Consider the following 22,847-nt stretch of genomic DNA (forward strand, 5'->3'; position numbering starts at 1 on the left):
GCAACCTAGTAGCACCACAGATGATGAACCAAAATATACTAGGACATGAGCGACTATTATACTCACCATATGTAGATAAACATTATACATATCTGGGTCATCATGTAACAAATAATATTTGGATCCCATCAAAATCTTGTTGTTTGATCTTTCAAGTGTTGTATTTATGGCCTCCAAAGGTAATATAAATGTTTGAAACAAGAATATGACTGTTTGAAAAAAATTTGTATTGTTTCTAACAGTAAAACGATCATATTCGACTTGTTGACAATTTTTAATATTAGGATGATTTTATGCTGGAGCGGTTGGAGTTGGTCCTGTCCGACTGCCAATGGAGTTGGTCAAAGTGTAGCTGCAGGTGGAGTTGGTCCGTTCGATTCGAGGTGCACCAAGTCGACTTGGTTTTTTATCTTGATTTTATTAATAATTATATACAAAATGTTATTATGCGTGCTTCTATATTCTTCATAGGATACTGTCTCAGCTCTTATTATAAAAGCCACAGACATTTCATTACATGAAAAAAAAAGTACTCGTAATTCTTCACGCGTACCCCCACAGGTTCCTCCCGTATCCCAGCCCAGCCTGTCCAACATTAAATAAAATAATTGACCAACGATGTATAATTGATTCTCTCACATTTCTTGACCCCTATTTTTCTCTTTCTCCGATTTCTCACTTTCAGACGACAAGCATAAAGTATCTTCCACTTCGATCACAACCCAAATCAGAACATGGCAACAAAGACCACCACGACTGCGGTAGTTTTGACGGTGGCGCTGCTGGTGGTCGCCACCAGCCAAGTGGCGGAGGGTCAGTCGACGGACTGCGTATCTAAGCTGGTGCAGTGTGCACAGTACCTGAACACCACAGGCACGCCGGGTTCAGACTGCTGTACCGCCATCAAATCAGTGGTGGAAACTGAGCTTGATTGCCTGTGCAAGATTTATAATCAGCCAGGTGGGTTGAGTGCTTTTGGGATTGATGTCAATCAAGCACTCGCGCTTCCCAAACGCTGTGGTCTCCCTAATGACGTCAGCACCTGCAAAGGTACGACTCCCGCTCCGGTTTTTTTTTTCCCCTCCCGTGGCGTAATAATATACTTCGTTTATTCCCTGATTTAAATAGTAAATTAATGTAAAAAAAAAAACAATAGATAAAGAAAATGAAATAATATCCTCTCTAGGATAATACTTGTTTGATGGTTCATCTTACACTAAAAATCTTGATCACGAGTCTCCATATTTAATTGGTATATTAGCCACAAACTGTAATTAATTTGCTAATTCCATATCACTTGGTGGATCGTTTGTTAAATGATCAAGGTTTTGTTGTATTAGTGCTTGAATTTTGTACAACAAATCGAGTTTTTTTTTTTGCTCCAAATTGTCGATTTTTACTGCAAGTAATTATTGATCGTTTATTTGGATTGTATTCGTGGACTAATAGAGGGTGCTTTTGGTTTCTTCTGCCTCTACAGCTTTTGCTCCAGGCTCTTCGATTGTTCCTCCTCCTCCAGGTAAAATAGCTATTACATTGCGTCTTTCTCACTCTATTATTGATCACAGGGGCCTATGCTCTTAATTTAAGATTGAATATATCGTGTGAAAACAGACAAGAATCTTCGTTTTCAATGAGTTGACCATGACTTGTCAAATTAGTGGCATAACGTGGTCTTGTTGTTCCCACCTGATAGATTGAAACAATAACTTACCTTCTGAGACCTTCTGAAAATTCCACAAATTGATATAAATTCACTTGGTAATTGGTGTGCTGTCGTTGACCATCAAATTAATTCCTACCCTTTTAAATAAAAACGAGTGTAATGGTGAGTAGGATCGAATCCACAGGGAACGGTAGAGATTTATTTCTTTTGATAATAAAAATAAAAAGGGGGGATTTGTTTTGATAATTACTAAATAAAATAATCTAAACTAAAATTACCAAGCAAGAAAGAATGTTGAATCTAGAATTGAAAATTAATTAACGATAATAAATTGAAGAATTTATTATCGTGAATAGTGATTGTAGAAATTTCTCTTCTTTTTGTTCTTGAGTTGAGCACGTGAGATTTGTTATTGGTGAGAGAAGATCCTCTGCCGCTTTTTTCCTTCTTTGCTTGAGATTTTTTTTGGCTTTTTTTATTTTTTGAAGATTTTGTTTGTTACACAAAATCTTATCTTGTCATTTAAGCAGCCAAAGAATAGTTATAAGGCATGGCCACGTCTTATTCCAGGACCTCTTCTGGTTTGGCCATTCTCTTTCAAAACTCTATCTTGGAAACTTCAAATGTGATAAACATCACCTTTTTAGCTCAAATTTGCTCCAAGACCGTGAAAGTTCCTCCTACAATAAAATTACATAAAAATGTATCAATTAAACATATCGGAGGCTAGAATAATGAGAAATATGAAAATAAAATATTAACTATTACGAGCCTATCAGTAATAGTTTTCAAATTGTAAAATTTGAGGCCTCCGAAGCCAGGTTCTGGTTCATGGAGTGACGAAATGATTCGAAATTTGAAAGGAGGATTTGGATCATATATGGATCTAGATTCTTTGCTATCACCACCCTTAATCTAAACACAATGTTAGAAACTTTGTAAATCCTAAATTTTTAAGTTATCAGTTGAGGTTATATCAGTAGGAGCTCTCGGATAAGACTGAAAATTTAATTTCTCCGAAAAAAATTGCTATCTGAAATTCTTGGTTAAATTGTTCAACTGTATATAAATTCTTTGGCCAGTTATTAAAATTGATTTTGATAGGGGCACCAGATAAGGGGAATGCCGTGGACAGAATTTCATGGATTGGAATGCCAGCCTTACTCTTGGTTTCGTCTACCATATTTCTCTCTTGAGTGAAGACTTTATTCTTACTAATTTTCTGGATCACTATGGATTTTCATGTTTTTCTATGATGAATTTTTTTCCCAGTGATGCGTTAATAAGTGATATCGCAGAATAATGTGTTCGATTTTATGTTTCCATGTATGGCATGATAATCGATGTATGTATTTTGTTTCCCTGTATTGCATGAAATTTGAACTTTTGGGAAAGCATGAGTTTGCGAATCAATCTCAAAATAATTCAGTAGTTCTAGATTGAGCGTGTATCATGCCAAATAGATCAGACCATGAGTTGATTCGTTCAAGTTTATGGCATCCCCTCCTCCCCTTAATTTTGTGGCAGTTTACGTACGGAAAGAAAACTGAGCTTGCATCATCTTCAAGGATGTTTAAAAAATATAAAAACTCTCATGAGACTTGATCATAACTCAATTTTATGAGACAAATTTTCGGATAAATCCGACACAGGGAAAAAATATTATTTTTTATTTTAAATATGTACTAAGTCGATCTATGGTACGGATGTATATCTATGAACTACTCTTTTAAAAAAATCATTAGTGAACAATATTCTACATCCAAAAATGAGAAATTAAAAACCTTAAAATAACCAGCACCATCCAAAAGTGAAAAATATCACAGGATAAGATCTTGATTAATTACGCGGGAGCAAAAAAAATTAGGATTTTGGGTTAGGGTAATTGGATTTTGGAGGCCAAGGAAATTTTAGTGTTAAAATTCTAAATGAAAGTTAATTTTTCAAAGATTAAAGGTAACCAGGTAAAAGATCATCAAAATTCAAAAGGAAACGAGATATGAAGTTATGTATCTAATTATCCCTATAATCTGTGAAAATTGACCGACTATGCTCAATCCGATTAAACATATATTCATCAGGCATTTATTTTTATGTTAGCTTACCCCATCTCGAACTCCTACCGGGCAGATCCACCGACCCAGCTTAACCCAAATATCCAGTATTAATATTTTTCTAAAAAAAAAGTTACTAGGTTAATAATTTTTTTTTAATAAATATTTTTTTGCGAGATTGTCTAGTTAAGAGATAATAAAAAAAAACTTGTTTAAGCTATTTCACTTACGAATAAAAGTATGTCTCTTGTGAGACGGTGTCACAAATCTTTATCTGTGAGACGAATCAATTTTACCGATATTCACAATAAAAAATAATACTCTTAGCATAAAAAGTAACATTTTTTAATGGATGACCTAAATAAGAGATTCGTCTCATAAAATACGACATGTGAGGCCTGTTAATTGTCTCACATCGGTTGGATAAAATACCCGAGAGTTGTATATAGATCTTGGACAATCCTCCCCCCTTGAGTTTATGAATAATTCATTACTATATTTTCAATTATTTTATAAAAAATATATAAAATATACTAATTAAACTCGAATCTAGATTAATCCATGTCGGTTTTTTAATGAGATAAACTAATTAATATTATTTGAAATATATCATAGCTAGAAATCTGACTACAATTTAGTTTCGCCAATTCATTTGGAGTTACAAAATCTAGCCGATCCTACGTCAACACCGGTCGCTACTTAATACGGTTAGTCCTCTCTATTATGCTAATTTTTTTACATTTTAATAGTATATGAAATCATATATTGATTATCAAAATGTTAAAATTTTACCATGAGAAATACTACGTACGGAATGCTTAGTAGAAAAATCCATATTCAACGTGAGTCGTCCTATGATAATCGTATGATGTGATGTCAAAATATAAATATTGTCGAAGTGACACGTCATATAAAATTGTGACCGACGGCGCCAAACTCATTTCCGATTAATTCCTATGAAATGTAATATGTTGGCTGATGCAATAATTGTCTTTTGTTCGGTAGAGCGATCGAACCGTTGTGCTTGAGCTGCTGTGCGGTTTAAAAGATTTGAGTTACATCATTACTACTAGCTATAGCTTATTGTAGGACCGAGTGCTTACCACTTTACCAAATGGATGCAACTTAAATCTTTTAAAGCACATAGCAGCTCAAACACCATGGTTCGATCGCTCTATCAATCAGATATAATTATTACACCCAACATAATAATTATAGTATGACCGTTTCCTTTTTCCATTTTTCCAAGCAATTGGGCAAAAGTCCATCAAGCTCATCACGTTGCTGATCATTTTGAAATATGAAACAAATTTATCCAATCATCTTCTTTGAATTTGGATGGAACAGAGCATGAATTTAAATATATTTTTATTATTCAAATAAATTAGATAATAAAAATTCAAATTAATTTTCACACTTATTTACATTACAATTATATTAATAATAGTATATTTCAAATCCTAATATTATAGTCATTTCAAATCTATTGTGATTTGTATAATGATAATCTAAATAAATAGAAGACAAATTTGGTTTTCTTTTATCTATTTAACAATGAAAATAAATATGTTCTTAGTTAGAACAAACATTTTTTTTACTCAGACGTCAATTTATCACATATATGTACATTATCGACTCATCGTTCTTAGTTCAGAATATACATCAACAAATCTTAAGACTCAAAACATCACGCCACACAAAAAAAAATCATAAAAAACATATCTGTGCTTCTTCCACCAACCGAGACAAAAAGGAGCAGCATATCATCATCAACTTCAAGAAAGACCATCTTCTCCAAGTCCTGTCATTAATCCATTAATTATGGAGTTAACTTTGTAAGTACTCCTAACACTTGTTTGAAGTCTTCGAGTTGGCCGACAACTCCATGTTAATTGTGAAAATAACCTCTCAAAAGGTAATTTTAGGTATTGGCCGAAGAGATATTGAACTTCGATTTTCAACGACCACTTCCCATTCCATTATAATTATCACCAAATTCCGCGTGACGATGAGATTACACCCAAATTCCGTCATATTTACTTACAGGAGGCGTTTGGTGAATCATAATATGTACATGTTGTCACATTCCAGGAACATATTATTACGAGTATGTTTTGGAATTTATTTAATGAAATCTGAAATTATTTTACAACTATTATTTAATGTTACAATCATTATTGTATTTGTAGGGATTTCTGTTTAATATAAACTGTAAAAAAATTTGTATATCAGGAATAAATGTTATCCCAGATATTGTAAGACCTAGTGACGACACGTAGCAGAGTAACATAAACAAAAAATAACTCAAGAATAATTATGCACAATTATAAATACTTGCGTGATGTTTTATGAAAAAATAATCACTAGAAAAACAACTTTGAGTTGTAGAATTTGCAAGCTAGCAATAAATTGTGTGAACGATAGTTCTAAAGTCATAATGATGTAGTTTTGCCTTAGTTGCATTTGAGTTGGAGAATGAGACTTTTCTGACTAATGGAGATTAGCCTGATGGATGACTTCAGGATTAGCATGTAACGTGCTAATTAATAAAAGCTTTAAATTAATTAGTTAATTAAATTTTTTTTCCCAATAATTTTCTTTGAGAGTTATGAGGGTCGGGAGCGGGGCAGTCAAGGCAACTACGCAAGGTAAATGGAAAATTGGATAATTAACTTGTTTTTCAATTATTTCACAAGGAAAAACAAGGATAAATTTATGTATTTATTTATTTATTATTATTATTATAGACAAGAGTCTCATATAAAAAAGTGTTCAATTAATATATACAGACTTAGTTTTCTAATGGTGTGTCGTGTATTTCAAAATTTCAATATTTTGGGGTATGTCAGAATATAAATACAACTAGAATATTTTTAATGTGTTATGACAATAAAAATTAAAATCAATGGTCATGTCGAGAATTTTTAAACTATGATAAAATTATTTTTGGGATAACCTTGCTACATTTAATCACGGCAAATTCTCTTTTCTTGTTTAAATCACGACAAATACCGTTTTATTTACTTTAAAATAAGATGATTTGAGGGAACGAGTTCAATTTTGGTATCAATCTTTTCTGGTCATATAAAAACGATGAATCCAAATCCATGTATCCAAGAGGGACATACAAAACAAAGCTTTTAACAAGAATAACCAGTCTCCTGTTAAGAAAATGTTGTCTACCGTCGGTAGATCCTCTTTGCTTAACTAGCTTTTTTTTTTTTTACTTTTTGGTTTTTCAATTCGGGGATTTTGTTCCACTAAGTTTTCAAAGTTTGATTTTGGTACACTTCGTTAAATTTTTAGCTATTTAATTTCAATTGTTGACATGACATTAGACAAGTCATAAATTTCTGAAGCAACGTCAGCATCTTTCAATTTCATGTCAGCATTTTTTGATGTCACGTCAGTGTTCCGATTAAATAAGACTGAAAGCCAAAAATATTAAAGTTACTACATTAAAATAAAATTTTGAAAACTCAGGTGTATAAAAAAAATTGTTTTTCTGCCTAACTACGATAAATTGTCATCACCTCTTTATATATTTTGTAACTTATTGTTGGAAACTTATAGTTAACTTGATTGAAGAGTGATCAACAAATGATATGTGAACTATTATATGATTTAAAATATTTGAATTGTTTGATAAAACGTCAAATTATCGATTCTACAATTGATATCAGAGTCAATATCAAGGGTTCAGTTCACATGGATTACAAGATATACAATTACTATGATAAATATTGTTGGTACGCAATAATAACACTATTAAGAGAACGATAGCGATTGACATGTAATATTTAAGCTATACGATTTGAAAATTTTGAATTTCATACATAATTACCACAATCTAATCTATAATTTTCATTAAACTTCTCGCATTTCATCTTATAGGTTACACCTGTGATTTTTATTATTTTAATATTATTATTATTATTATATAGTCGCTTGATATCTTTAATACGTTATTTCTATTGATTTGTCAAACCTACGCTTTATTACACGTCAGGAAATTATTTCTTCCACCAAATCCATCTTTCTTTAACCACAATCAAATTTTTTTTATTGATGTTAATCTGTTTCTTATTATTTTATTGTCTAAACTATGCTTTACGACAAATTATACCGAACTTTAACAAATGCATACGTCGATTCAATTCAGTGACACTGCTGTATTTAGCAACGCAATATTCCTGCCTGTAACTAATATATACTTCAGAATTTAATATTAAAATAATCAAGTTCTATTTTGTATACAAGAAAACAGTACTGATCGGAAAATATATAAAAAAAAAACTTTATGAAATAGTTGTCGAGTTTGAGTACTTCGCATGAAAAATAATCATATATTATTTTTTTTAAAAAAAGTGAACCCGGTTAGTTGCTCAAAGTCAAAGACCAAATTGTTGAAATTATTAGCTGCCATCATTTTAAGGATCCGATAACATAATTTATTGCAATTTGTGTCCAAATCACAAATGAAAAAACAATGTAATGTCCATAATTTGTTCAATCCGACTAAAATAAATCTTCTACATAAGACACGTACCACAAAATACAGGTTAACAATCTTAACAGTATGTTATTCAAATAACTTGTACAGATTTCATTAACAAAGCATACAAAGTTTTCCAGGGACACACGGCCTGGCCGGTTCTCTAAATAATTTAGCAACCTCAATAATTGATTGAAATTGATAGAAAAATCTCGAAATTTGTTTTAATCGGGAGACAAGATTTCATGCCGATTATGATTCGCAACGTGAACAAATTTAATATTAGAATATTAATCATTGAACTAATCAGAAAAAAACCGGATGAGAGCTGGCAAAAACTTTTCTTATTTTTTTAAAAATTAATTTTTTTTTTTGGTTTCACTGCATTGATTTTTATTATTTATTTTTAAAGCAAATTTCACTCCGTTTTATTTATGTAAGTAAAGTTGAAGGTTTGTCTATTCAAATATAGATAAAATCATGGTCGCGCGTCAGAAGCCCAACTCGTAGTACTTGAATATAATGTCGTTCATATTATCTAGTTTCAATATTTTTTTAGAAATCGAATGGGTTTCGCAACAAAACTGTTTTTTGATCCGTTTTGAGGAATGTTGATGATATGATGACCTAATTTCTTTAATATGTGGAAAACTCGCAAATTTTAACGTTCCAACCCTAAAGATGTTAAATCTGGGTCGTCCAACTATCTTATAGATATTATTCAGATGGTAACATCGAACTAACCATTTTGAAAATTTGGATCCATAAAATATATGTGTTCTCGAATTGTCCTAATGGTTGATTTGACGACTCAAATTCTTTCAAATACGAAGAACTCACATGTTTTATTAATCAAACCTCAAATGATGTTAAATCTGGCCGTCCAAATACCGTATGGATTCTATCCCACATGGTAACATCAAACTAAGGCCATCTCCAACCCATAAATCTATTTTGGTGCAATTTCTGCACCAAATATAACATTCATCTCCAACACATTTACTTCAAATCTTACACTAAAAAGTATATTCCTAGAATATTCCATTTGTTTACTATTTATTTATAAATTTAACAATATAATTATAATTAATGTTAATATTAGTTATTAAATGTATAATTATTAAATTTAGTGATATAATTATAATTACATTTTATAATTATTGATGATTTAGTTTGTTTATCCTTTATTATAATTACATATTCTTGGATCCGATTTTTCAAATTATTGATGATTTAGTTTGTTTATCTTTTATTATATTTGCATTTAAATTATCTGAATTTGAATTTTTATTTTTATTTTAACTGTGTACTTGAATGTTTAAATATTATTCAATAAATTTGTGTGTTAGATGTTTAATTATAAAATTATTTTAAAATATATTTATAAATTTATATAATTAAATATTTTAATTTTTATTATTATATATCTAATTATTAAAATAATAAAAAAATATTATTTAAATATATCTAATTATTAAATTAATATAATAATAATATCATAATATTAGATAAATAATATTTATAATTCTTAAATATTTATAATTAAAAAAAATAGCGCAGAGGGAATGGGAGGTCCATTTTGACGCAGGGTTGAAGATGCCCTAGCGTATTGAAAAATTCAATCCAAAAAACACGTGAGTTCCCCAGATTGATGTCCCAAGGGTTGATCTTATAACCCAAATTCTTTCAAATGTGGAGAACCATCATGTTTAGTGGGAAAAATACAATTCGAATGTATAACATGACAATTTTTTTATTTTTAGTCAGGTAAGTTTTCAAGTTATAGTATTAGTCGTGTAAGTTCGTATTTATTATCACTTTCAATCTTTTTTTTTTAATCAGATTGTGAACATGATATAAGTACATCAACAATGTTTAATGTAACATCGATAATTTATGATGCCACCTTATCAATTTTTGTTATCACTTCATCAATTTCTGGCGCCACGTTAACACTTTAGTGAAAATTGACTACATGTGATAATAAGCACCAACCTACATGAATAAAACCGTAAATTGAAAACTTACACAACTAAAAATGAAAATTAATGAAGTTTTCAGTTTTCCTGTTTTAACACTCAGATCTTAAATGATGTTAAATCTGGGCCATCCAACTACCCTGTGAATATAACTCACAAGATAGCATCAAACTAACCATGTGATTTTGTCTCAAGGAAGCTCATTGCAAAAAAATAATAATAATAAATAAAATAAAATTTGAAGCAGATATGCTTCATAGAATTTAAAAGTTCTTTATACTCTTTTATACATTAGTGATCGACATATTGCATTATTATACTGTTTAAAAGATTTGAGCTGTATTGTTTTGTAAATCAGTAGTTTCATATCTGCCAAGATTTTACACCTATATATAATGCACAGGTACTGATGCCCAGGGATGAACCCATCAAGATCCGGCCCAAATTCCCGGCCCATCATTAAGGCCCACAGGTGAATGGCCCATGACAAACCCAGGTATTCTCCTATAAATACCAGGTTGGAGCGTATGATTATTGGATTCACTATATTATTTTCAGCAGCACCCTTAGCTGCTCCCCCTATATATCCTCAGTCACTGACTTGAGCGTCGGAGGGGCTACGCTAGGACACCCTCCTGGCCCCCTTTAACGGTCTTTTTCGTGATTTCAGGCTCAGGACAATTTCAAAACCCTGCGTCTGCACTAGTGACAATTGCTGGGAGCGGACCCTAAATTTCCCGTGAGTATCAGGTACAATTGCAAATAAAAATATATTTGTTAATTTGCACAGAAAATATGTTATAATTTAAACAAAATATTATTATTTATACATGGTTTTTTAATTCATGATATAATATGAGTTAAGCATCAAATAGATTTAGTGGGGACACCAGGCGATCCATAGATGTGGTTTTTTATGCAACCTTATTTTTGCTTCAATTTTATTTATTGTTGCTCGAGAATTTTTTTTAAAAGATCGGATTTCTCTTTGGAATAATATCAATCATTTACAATGTCATGAAAGAAAGATATATGTTAAGATTGAAATTTGGACCTAACTCAATCCCAAAAGCTAGCTCAAGGGGAGAGGATTGTCCAAGACCATATATACAACTCTCGGGTATTTTAACCAATCGATGTGGGACAACTAACACACACCCTCACGTCCAGGAATGAACATCTGCAGCGTGAAGTTTACAAATTACTCAATTATGGGCAGAACAGGTGACCCAACTATGGGCAATCGATCGGGTACCCGACCCGATCGAGTGTATTTTTCGGGTAACTTGGGTCTGATCGGATTCGGATACAAAATCCATTCCTTAAGTACCGGTCGGATATCCGAAAACCTGATTTTTAAATTTTTTAAAAGATGAGATATGGGTTTGGTCTTGGATGGAATGGTCCAAATTTATGGTATTATCTTGATTGTATTTTAATTGGTATTCTTGTTATTAGAAAGTTCGGAACTTTTTCAAATTTTGGATGCTAATAATAATAAATTGAGTTTGGGGTAGTGAAACTCACTGATTAGTTTTTTCTATTTTATGATTTTTAGGTATTCAATATTAAAAAAAAAATTAAGTTCAAAAAGATGTTGGGAATAGGAAGTAGAAGATTATTTGGTTAGCATTTCATTATATATATATATAGACATTAAAAAATATGAGACCTGAATCTAACCATACCCGAACTCAAACCAAACGGGTATCCGACAAGTCGGGTAGTCACTAGAGTTTGGTCGGATTCGAGGAGAAAAACACTAACCAAATCGGGTACCCGACCCGAACTACCCGAAATCTGAAAAATCCAACCAATATCCACCCGTAGTCTGTATTGTAGGATTTTTACACCTTATAAACGTGTCAAACTTTAAAGTTTATTTTAATATGAAAGAGTACGTAGTAAACGAAAACAAAGAAATTACATAAATATTTACTTCCCTAAAACATGTACTCGGCAATATATTATAAAGTATTTAGTCGATAAATACAACCTTACACATACATAGTTATAAAATTTATTTTCAACTAAATTGAAAACTCGATTATTTTCTTTTTTCTCCAATTTTTAGTTTATTTGAATTTTGGTGATCCATCCTGTGAGCAGACAGAAGGAAATGCCATGCTCCCCATAAAACGGATCCAAGCAAACGGGTGGTGACGTTAGTGATGACGAAGTCCTTGAGTCACGCAGCAATCACAAAGGTGATCCTTGCGTATTTGGTTTTGAGCCAAATATTTTCGGGATCTTTAAAAAAAATTCAGAATTTCCTTTATTTGTGAGTTCGACTTAGAATTTGAGTATGTCTTTTGTGAGACGGTCTCACGAATCTTTATCTGTGAGACTGGTCAATCCTACCGATATTCACAATAAAGAGTAATACTCTTAGCATAAAAAGTAATATTTTTTCAGGATAAACCAAATAATAGATATGTCTCACAAAATACGACCCGTGAGACCATCTCAAACAAGTTTTTGCTCTTAGAATTTGTACACTGATTTTTAAATTTGATATATTTCTTACAACTTCGTCGTATTCTCACATTTAAAATTATAATGTTTCTAAATCACAAATTTTTTTTTTAAAAAAATTAATATTCTCCATTTCAAGAATTATTTAAAAAAACAAAAACAAAAGATTGTAATATAAATTTTTGGGTCCGAAAGCTCACATTAAAAGGCAGTGCTTGAAATTCATTGTAGCTTTGTCTTTGGGTTACCCATGTGGAGTTGCTCCAATAATAACATCTAAAACCATGCTTGCAGTTCATCAGTGCCTTTCGGTGGGCCATATGTATATAATAACACATTCACACAAATTTTTTTATTTTTATTTTTTTGAAATTAAAGAAGAAAGTAATGGATACGTTTTATGCCTTAGCTTGAGGGTATATAAAGGTGGGTAAAGGGGACTTTTGAGTTCTACCAAAGTTTATAAATATATTTACATTTTTATTTATTTATTTGTGGTGGTGGAGATGGGAAGACAACCTTGTTGCGACAAAGCTGGGGTGAAGAAAGGGCCGTGGACGGCGGAGGAAGATAATAAACTTATTAATTTTATCCTGACAAAAGGCCAATGCTGCTGGCGGGCAGTCCCCAAACTGGCGGGCCTCCGCCGCTGTGGAAAGAGTTGCCGCCTCCGTTGGACGAATTATCTCCGCCCTGACTTGAAGAGAGGCCTTCTCACTCCGGCAGAGGAGCAGTTGGTCATTGATCTTCACGCACGGCTCGGCAACAGGTATGTATATTCAGAACATTGCTCTCTCTTTGATTTTTGGTGTGTCAAGCCTTGTACGTACATGTTTTTCCTAATACATTCAAAGTCCTTATGTAGGAAGGGACCAAATGCGGTCAACTTTAGTGTAACTTTGATATATATATATATATTTAATATTGATCAAAAATCAAAAAATTAATAAATATTGAATGTTTTTATCGATTTAATAAACTATGTATGATAGTAAATATTAGGATAATTATAAGTTAATTATCTATCATTATACGTACATCGAAAGCGAATTAAATTTTTTTTTTTTTGAAAAGAAGTATTTTATTCAAATAAACAATGATGTTGAATAAAGAAGTCATCATAAAAAAGAGTATATACGAATTTATTAAATTTAAAATTCATTAATCTTGTATTCAAACATCAAAATTATATCTATTTTTTCCTAAAATAAAATAAAAATAAGGCGTCTATAGATTTTATAATCAAAGTATCCCCGAAAGCGTTGCACATTGTAGGTGGCACCTCAATATCCATTCAAGGGGAGGAAACGTCACCCACACTCTATATATAAGTTGAATTTCTTTAGCTCTTAAAAATGCTAAGATAAAATAATGGTTTCCCGAACAATTTGTTTTTTGGTTTTTTGATATGGTCGTGTCTGATTTTGACAGATAGGTGTGTGGTATCAAACCCAAAAAATCTAATGCCCCCCTTGGGAATAAAGGTACCACGCCGATGCCAAGAGGCTTTAGACATTAAAATCATTCTTTACATTGTTGAGAATTTTTGGGAACATTCAAGTACAATTGTTAGTTGTCTCAGACCGGTTGGATAAAATACCTAGAAGTTGTATATATGGTCTTGGACAATTCTCCCCCCTTGAGCTAGCTTTTGGAGTTGAGTTAGGTCTAAATATCATCTTAACATGGTGTCAGAGCTCATGTTCCACCGTTATGTGTTGAACTGCCCATAGTTGGGTCACCCGTTCTGGCCATAATTGGGTCATTTGTAAACTTCACGCTCCAGATGTTCATTCCTGAGCGTGAGGGGTGTGTTAGTTTTCTCACATCGGTTGGATAAAATACATGAGAGTTGTATATACGGTCTTGGACAATCTTCCCCCCTTGAGCTAGCTTTTGGGGTTGAGTTAGGTTCAAGTTTCAATCTTAACAACAGTGAATGACATAATTAAAAATAAAGTCTTGCCACATATACAATGAGATTTATATAATAATTTGTACGCACAAAAAATTCAATTTATTAAAACTTCATGAAATAATAGTAAAATCTCAATGTTCGTTTTTTTTTTTTTTGGGTTCATGTCTTGTGCAATAGTTGTTTTTGCAGATCAAATATTAAACTTAAAATTTTTTTTATGTCAGTATAATTTGTTTAGACTATTTTCACCAGCCCGTATTGCTTTCTGGCACGTTACAATTATGAATATTGTCACGCACTAACGCTAACCTAAAATTTCTAAATCAGGTGGTCCAAAATTGCAGCAAGATTGCCAGGTAGGACTGATAATGAGATTAAAAACCATTGGAACACCCATATCAAGAAAAAGTTGCTGAAAATGGGAATTGATCCTGTCACACACGAACCCCTAGTCCAACAGCCAAACACCAACGAAACTACAAATTCACCGTCCAATGAATCAGAGAACTTCCCGAAACCAGCCAAAAATAAATCCCCAGAATGCACCGGAAGCTTAGAAGAAAACCCGTTTTCGCCACATGAAAATTGTTCGTCCGATGAATCGATTTTACACGAAAAATGTTTGTACGAAAACGACCCTCTGATCGCTTGCCTGTTTGAGGGTGAGAAATGCTCGTCCGATGAATCGATCTTACACGAAGACAGTTTGTACGAAAACGACCCTTTGATCGCTTGCCTGTTTGGAGATGAACCGCCTCAAGTCGAGGTTCCACCGGAGTTCCCGTGTTTGGACGAAGAGGTGAACAACTTTTGCTTGCAAACTTGGGACGACACATGCTCGTGGCTATTGGAATGTCAAGATTTCGGGGTTCATGATTTTGGATTCGACTGTTTCAGTGGTATGGAAACTGAAAAGGCCTTAGGTATGGGGGAAATAAGGGGAAATCAATGATATTATACAAAATAAAATATTAAATTTAGGCGTACATATATATGTTTTGGATTCGAGTGATGCATAGGTGTGAATTTTTTTTTATTATTTACAAAAACAATGTTGTACATAGATACTAATGCACCTCGCGTGTTGCATGCTACGCAATATATATTCCAGTTAAACTTATTTTTACAAGATTCAATTGTATATTTGTACGACTATATATGATGCCTGTAAAATTCCACGGTGGATTTGGTTTATCCTTCTTATAACAAATACTATGGTAGATAGCATATATAAACAAATGTTTCAACAATCTTTTTAATACAGACGATTATATCATATATAAAGAAATGTTTCAACCAATGTTTTTATGATCGGACAGATGATCTAATCGGCATAGGTCTGTATTAAAAAAATGGTTCAATCGATCAGATTGACAAATTGTTATATCAAATAAAATAATAATATAATATAGTACATAAATATTTTAAATTCTAAAATCTTAAATATATATAAAAATGATAATATAATTCTAATTTCGATTGGATTAATTGTGCCATCGTGGCTAGCAAACATTGTAAACTATGACCTTGGCTGTTTCTTTATTGGATTTACAATTAAAAAATAATAATGAAAAATATGTATATCAAATTTAAAATATAAACAACATATATATAATCAAATATAATTATATTTATATTTTTTAGATAAAAAGATAATCAAAATAAACTCTAATACTACTAAATAATTTTTTTTAGCAAAATTCAAAACTCAAATAATCATATATATTTAACTACAAATAAAAATATAAAATATAATAAATATTTTTTTGAAGGTATATAAAAAAATATTCAAATTCTAAACAAAAAAAGAAAAGAAAAGGGTGAACCGTTTTTTAACCGGTTCACGATCGGTCCGATCGATTCTGACCGATTTGATTATAAACACACTTATTAGAGTTGGTTAGGATCGGACTCGTGATCGGTTCTTGGTAAAACACTGGTTTCAACTAACCCACGTAGAAGCTTTTATCCGGTGTTCTAAATCTATATATGTTATTTTATGTCAATGTATGAATGTCCTTAAATTTTTTAAAACAACATTGAACAAATTATTTCGAATTCGGCTCACTTATAAAAAAAAGATATAATTTTAATGGGTATAATATATGTTTTATTTCAATCCCTTTATTTTTGCTTAAATAAAATATAATGTCTATGATATATGTTTTATTCTTGTTATATGAGTTATGTAGTAGAGTATTGCTTTTAAATAAGCATTATTAGATAAATTGAGTAGTTTCGAGCGAATATAGACTAAAACAAAAAAATCCAAGTTATTTGGTGAAAATTAAACATTGACGACTTTTAAAATAAAGTCCAAAATATATCAATTTATATGACTAATTTTTTTTTAAAAAAAATCAAATATAAGTTATTACGGAAACCTATTTAATCCATTGGTAGTGGTAGAGGCAATTTCTGATACAACACAATAGCAGGCACTCTCAAAATAACATTAGGCGTCGGCACAAGTCATTCAATGTTGTAAGATAAATCTTGATGACTCGTTTTATGTTTCCTGATATGGGTTGGGTGAATTTATGATATCGTATTCAAAAATCTAAAAATTTGTACTCTTCGTGGGAATGAAAGACAGGCGAATAGTAATTCCATTTAAAAAAAACAGAGCCAATAGCAGCATCAACTGCAGTACAGGCCGGTAGCGGGCCAAAGCTTGGATTCGGACTAAACAGGACGATTGAGCGAAGTGAGCTGCAAGAGCTGAGACGGGCTAATACCATTATCCAACAATAAAGACATAAACACAGGCCATTTCGTTTCTGCCCATACATTTTCGTTGCTAATCAGTAAGGTCAAACAAGTGGTGTGGCTAGAAGAATTCACCAAAGTGTGCACCGTCTGAATTTGAAATTAATGGATTTTTATTATAATTTCATGGTTATCAATGAAACTTATTTTACTTATTTATATAATAGTTACGAAAACTATAATGAGTTTCACATTACATGATTATTAGATGAATTTGAAATTCATCTTAATTAAAATGAATATGTAATTTAATATGTCAGATAAATTTGAAGTTCAAAGTCTGATTTATTTAAAACAACAAAAATATATTTAAACTTTATCGACCCAAATACAAGATTACATGGAGTGTAGCTTACGAAACAGTAAATTAACATACAAAATGCATCGAATTACATACATATCTAAATCATTGAACCTTGGAGAAGGAATAGCCAAGCAACGGCGTCCTCTTCCTCATAACAATCCCAAATTTTTCAGACAAATCAAGCTTTTCTCCCTCAGGCAACTTCCAATCAAACAAATGGAAAAGGGTGGCCAAAAAGTGTATCACCATCCTCTCAGCGAGGAGAATTCCAGGGCAAACCCTTCTCCCGGATCCAAAAGGGAGAAAATGGAAATTGTTCCCATTGAAATCGAATTTTCCAGGGTTGTTCAAAAATCTATCAGGCTTAAATTCAGATGGGTTCTCCCAAATAAGAGGATCCATGTGAATGGACCACGTATTCAAGAAAACTCTAGAACCCTTTGGGATTGTGTATCCTCCAATTATGCTGGATTGGCTGGGAAGCTTGGGGACTAGCAGAGGAAGCGGTGGATGGAGCCGAAAAGTTTCTTTTATAACGGCATCCAAATAGTGTGGTCTTGGCATGTGGGATTCTTCCACCGTATTGTTTAGACCTACTACTTCAGTTAGCTCGTCTTGCACTTTTTTCTTCACTTGTGGATCGTTCAAAACCTCAGCCATCACCCACTCAATGATAGTTGCCGTCGTATCCGTGCCACCGACGATAATATCCTATTGCAGAAATTTTTTCCAGACAAAGATTTTCCGTTCAATTTTACAAGTTTTCATGTTGAACATGTATACTAACATGCATCATATATTAAATGTATTCTAATCTCCCTCTTGTTTTTTATCGAAGCAAATATTATATTGACGCACCAATGGTCGACAACTGATGGCCATTAGAATCAGCTCAAGTTTCTCAAGTATAAGGAAATTAAGTTCATGTTGCAGCCAGCACATGGGCAAATCATTCCATAATATTGATCAAACAATTGAGCTGTAAACTGAGATAGAGAAGGGGCAACTAATATAGCCCTTATTTTTTCCTGAGGGGCTTTTTTTAAATTGATCTCTCAAAGTAAAATTAAAAGCGAAGAAACTCTAGGAAATTACCAGTAATATAGCCCTTATTTGAGGCAGATCGATTGATATATCTAGTTCATTTTTCTCCTTGAGATCCAAAAGAATTTGCAAAAAATCCTTTGTTCTTTCGTCCTTCCTTTTTCCACTCACCATCGTCTTCATACGTTCATTTATTACAGAATCAAGAATTTCTTCGACAGATGGCTTTACACTCTTTGCTTCTTTCTCTATTCCTTGAACATCAAACTTAGCCAAAACTGGGAAAAAATCAGAAATATTAGGCTTGCCGAGCAAATCGACAAGTTTCGATATTGCCTCCCGAAACTCACTTCCAATCCTGTCGAATATTTTCTTATCCATCGTATCACCCCAAATCATACTGAACACGACATTCAGTTCAGTACCGAATATCAATTCACTAAGTTCAACCGAACTACCGGCATTCGTATACAAGCTTTTAACAACCTTTCTAACCTCGTCTTTTCGATGAACGTAGGAAGCTTCAAGATTGTTGTTACGTACTTAGCATCTCTCGTACGAATAGTTTACGCATCTCCCGCCAGTACCGTCCATACGGAGACCAGACTATGTCTAACCCGCCAGTGAGAACTATGGCTGCAACAGGGGGATCCCGGTTGGCGAAAATCGTGTCTTGGTCTCTCACAACTTCTTTTATCAAGGACGGTGAGCTGATTACCACGCATAATTTGGTTCCAAGCCAGAGCTTGTAGACTGGGCCGTATTTTTTAGCCAATTCCGTGAATTGTTTGTGCAGGTTGAGCTGAAGGAACGGCAGGTATCCAATAATTGGGAGGCCCTGAGGACCTGGTGGAATCGGATGTGTTTCTTTTTTAGTTGTTTTGGAAATCCAAAAATAGCAGAAGATGGATACTGTGATGATGGAGGCAGTGATGAATTGGAAGGATGAAATCTTCCATTTTTGCAGCGGATAATTAGCTATAGCAATAATTGAAAAATCATCCCCTTATAAATAGGACGGAAATATTTATATATAAAAATGCATATTAAAAAAAAAAAATTCCGCCAATTAAGTTATACAAAAGAGATAATTCACCAAATAAACTCGAAGTTGACGATTTAAAATCTAAATTAATGTAATTTAGATATATTGTTTCAATAATTTCAGAGGTTTTAAATAATGTGTATATATTAATTTAGTTTCCAATTTCTGGAATGATGGTGGGAAGGAAGTTATACCAACCATATTTTTCATAATAATTAGTAGTCGAATTATATACGATGTATATGCAAAAATTAATGATAAATATGAGAAATAGAAATTTGATGTGGTGATTATTTTTATTTGATATGAAAATTTTAAAAGAGATGTAATATTTTAATTAAATAAAAAATTAAACAAGAAGAGGATTAAAGTTTTAATTAAATTTGTAATATATATTGTCTTAAGAAAGTATGAAAACTTTTTTGATTTTTAGAAAAGGCAGCACCAACACATCAAAACAAACTTAACGAGTTTAATTTTAATTATCAGTTAATTAATATTAATTATTTTAATATTTAAATGTATTCGGCGGTCGAATGCAAAATAATAATTATGTCGAAAACATGAAAACGGGTGGAAATGTGATGCCTCCAATATTCAACCGTGCTCGAGTCCTATTTCTTCCCGAGGACCTTAAACGTAACCCATCGAGCACGACTCGTCCGAATACGGTATCATTTCTAGACGAGCTCGCCGGTCCTTCTTGATCACCTCAGCCGAGCTTGGTGCTCGGCCGGACCCCTGATGGCCGAGCCCTGGGCAAGAGCTCGACCGAGCCCTGGTGCTCGGCCGAGTCACCGATGGCCAAGCCCGGGGCAGGGCTCGACAGAGCCCTGGTGGCCGAGCCCCCTAGACAGAACTCAGCCGAGCCACAGGTAGCCGAACCCAACCAGCGCCTGAAGCAGGGTTCTGTCAAGCACATGTGCTTGTGACATGAATCTCAGACTCAACTGCCCTGTTTCTATCCTAAGGGCTTTGTCAAATGTCAAAAGCGTAGATGATCTTTAAATATGCTGGAATCTCGCCGTATGATTAGATATGACAAGAAATCCGGCCTGAACTTGCAGTGATTGGAGAAGAGTTTAATTTCATAAGAAAATTTACCTAAAATAGATTTCGGCACAGTAAAGTAAGAAGTCTTCTCAACCACTATAAATACCCATGTATATTTCATGATGAAGGGCATTGAGACGTGAACTTTCTTCAGCATTACTCCACATATTTCATCTTCCCGTTTCTTTACTCCAAAATACAAAATCCGATCAAAACCTCAGAGTGGTCACGCCGGAAAAATTCTCGGCACCTTCCAATATATATTAGTTTGTATAGACCGATAGTGTTCCATCTGCTCCAGCTCAAACATTGTGGATCTGAAGCTCAAGCTCACCAGACCGAACCCAAGGAAAATTTGGTATCATCAATTGGCGCCGTCTGTGGGAAATATTTGAAAGAGAGATAAGATGGCGAGTACTAGGAGTCGATTGGGAGAGGACAATCAACCAACGTCCAACATGGCAGAGCTCGTCCGGCTGATCACTACGATTGTAGAACAAGTCTTAGCACATAGACCAGACAACAATCTTCCTCCGGGAGAGGATCGTGAAGCTCAGAGGCGAGAGATACAAAGTTTAAGGGAGGAGATGGAACGTCTTAGAGAAGAGAGGAATACACCCCCTCCTCCACCCCTTCTGGCTTGGGGAATCCCTTTCTCGGCCGAGATATTGGCTGCCGAACTGCCTCAAAATTTCAGATTCCTTAACGTTGGAGAATACGACGGCTCGGGGGATCCAGAAGAGCATCTATCCCGGTTTGAGAACGCGACATTACTGCACCAATACTCAGACCCGATCAAGTGCAGGGTCTTCTTAACCACTTTGGTCAGGTCATCCCAGCAGTGGTTCAATTTTCTTAGGCCGGGGACCACCAAAACTTTTCAAGACTTCGGAAGAGCTTTTCTCCACCAATTTGCAAGCAGCAAGAAACATCCATTGACAGCTCTGAGTTTATTCAATGTTAAACAACAAGAACAGGAGAGGCTACAAGATTTTGTTAAGAGGTTCAACAAAATGGTCATCGATGTTCCCTCGGCTACTCCGGATATACTGATAAGTGTCTTTACTCAAGGGCTAAGAGGTGGTGATTTTTTCAAGTCGTTGGTAATAAAGCCCCCAGCTACTTTTGAAGAACTGTTGGCTAGGGCAGAGAAGTATATGAACGTGGAAGCAGTAGAGATGGCTAGGAAAGGTGAACCGAAGGCTTCGGCCAAGGCTACACGAGACGTTCGACCCACTAACATTGTGTCAAGGGTTGAGCGTTTCGAACCACCTACGTTGCTTGGAAAATTTGCCGCTTACACACCTTTGAAAGTCAACAAAGCCCGAGTCCTGGAGCTATGTGATGAGCGACAACTCATTCGGAGACCTCGGAGTAGTGATAGAGGACCTCGTAATCCCAGGTCAGAAAGGTATTGTGGATTTCACAAGGATTATGGTCATACTACAGATGAATGTCATCATTTAAATCAAGAAATAGAACAGATTATCCAGACTGACCCAGAAATGAAAGCAATTCTAGCCAGTCCAGGTGGTGGACACCGACCCCCTAAGAGAACTCGGGAGGAAAGGGATCCTGAAAGGAGAAGGGCTCCAAATCAAAGGGAAAATTCTCAAAATGCTAACACGAATATGCGGAGGGCGGAACCTCGGAACAACCACCCCCTCGAGGGGTAATTAATATGATATCGGGTGGGCCTACAGACGGAGACTCCAATCGGGCTAGGGAAAGCTAGCAGCAGAAGATTGGAGAACATGGAGATTAGTAACACTAGAACATGCTCAGGACCAATGATTTCTTTTGGACCCGAGGACGTGAAGGGAGTGGCCGACCCGCATAATGATGCTTTGTTTATCCGAGCTATGATCGCCAATTATGAGGTCGCTCGTATCTTTGTGGACTCCGGAAGTTCTGTCAATGTTCTGTTTAAAGAGGCAATGGATCAGATGGACTTGGGCGAATACACGGTAGAGCCTATCTCCACGGCTTTGTTTGGATTCACAGGGCATGAGATACTAGAAAGACCCGGATTATCAACTTTGTGA

General features: G+C 33.8%; 2 protein-coding genes and 1 pseudogene across 3 annotated transcripts; 2 read left to right on the forward strand and 1 right to left on the reverse strand.

Annotated features, from left to right (window-relative positions):
* Window positions 1-549: 549 nt before the first annotated feature.
* LOC142542820 (non-specific lipid transfer protein GPI-anchored 7-like) lies at window positions 550-3,097 on the forward strand. Of its 2 annotated transcripts, none has more exons than XM_075649651.1 (3): window positions 550-1,050; window positions 1,481-1,519; window positions 2,771-3,027. In XM_075649651.1, the coding sequence occupies exons 1-3, from the start codon at window positions 735-737 to the stop codon at window positions 2,860-2,862; spliced, it is 447 nt and encodes a 148-aa protein (XP_075505766.1). In that variant the 5' UTR covers window positions 550-734; the 3' UTR covers window positions 2,863-3,027. The 2 variants fall into 2 exon arrangements, with proteins under 2 accessions (XP_075505766.1, XP_075505767.1); XM_075649652.1 differs by having other exon boundaries at window positions 552-1,050; window positions 2,780-3,097.
* Window positions 3,098-13,054: 9,957 nt separating this feature from the next.
* Window positions 13,055-15,703, forward strand: LOC142542821 (MYB-like transcription factor ODO1). The gene is made up of 2 exons (XM_075649653.1): window positions 13,055-13,438; window positions 14,915-15,703. Exons 1-2 carry the CDS (start codon window positions 13,176-13,178, stop codon window positions 15,537-15,539), a joined length of 888 nt encoding a protein of 295 aa, XP_075505768.1. The 5' UTR covers window positions 13,055-13,175; the 3' UTR covers window positions 15,540-15,703.
* Window positions 15,704-17,658: 1,955 nt separating this feature from the next.
* On the reverse strand, window positions 17,659-20,969 carry LOC142541277 (labd-13Z-ene-9,15,16-triol synthase, chloroplastic-like; annotated as a pseudogene).
* Window positions 20,970-22,847: the final 1,878 nt, after the last annotated feature.

This window comes from Primulina tabacum, chromosome 4 (assembly GCF_025594145.1).
Source record: "Primulina tabacum isolate GXHZ01 chromosome 4, ASM2559414v2, whole genome shotgun sequence".
NCBI lineage: Eukaryota > Viridiplantae > Streptophyta > Magnoliopsida > Lamiales > Gesneriaceae > Primulina > Primulina tabacum.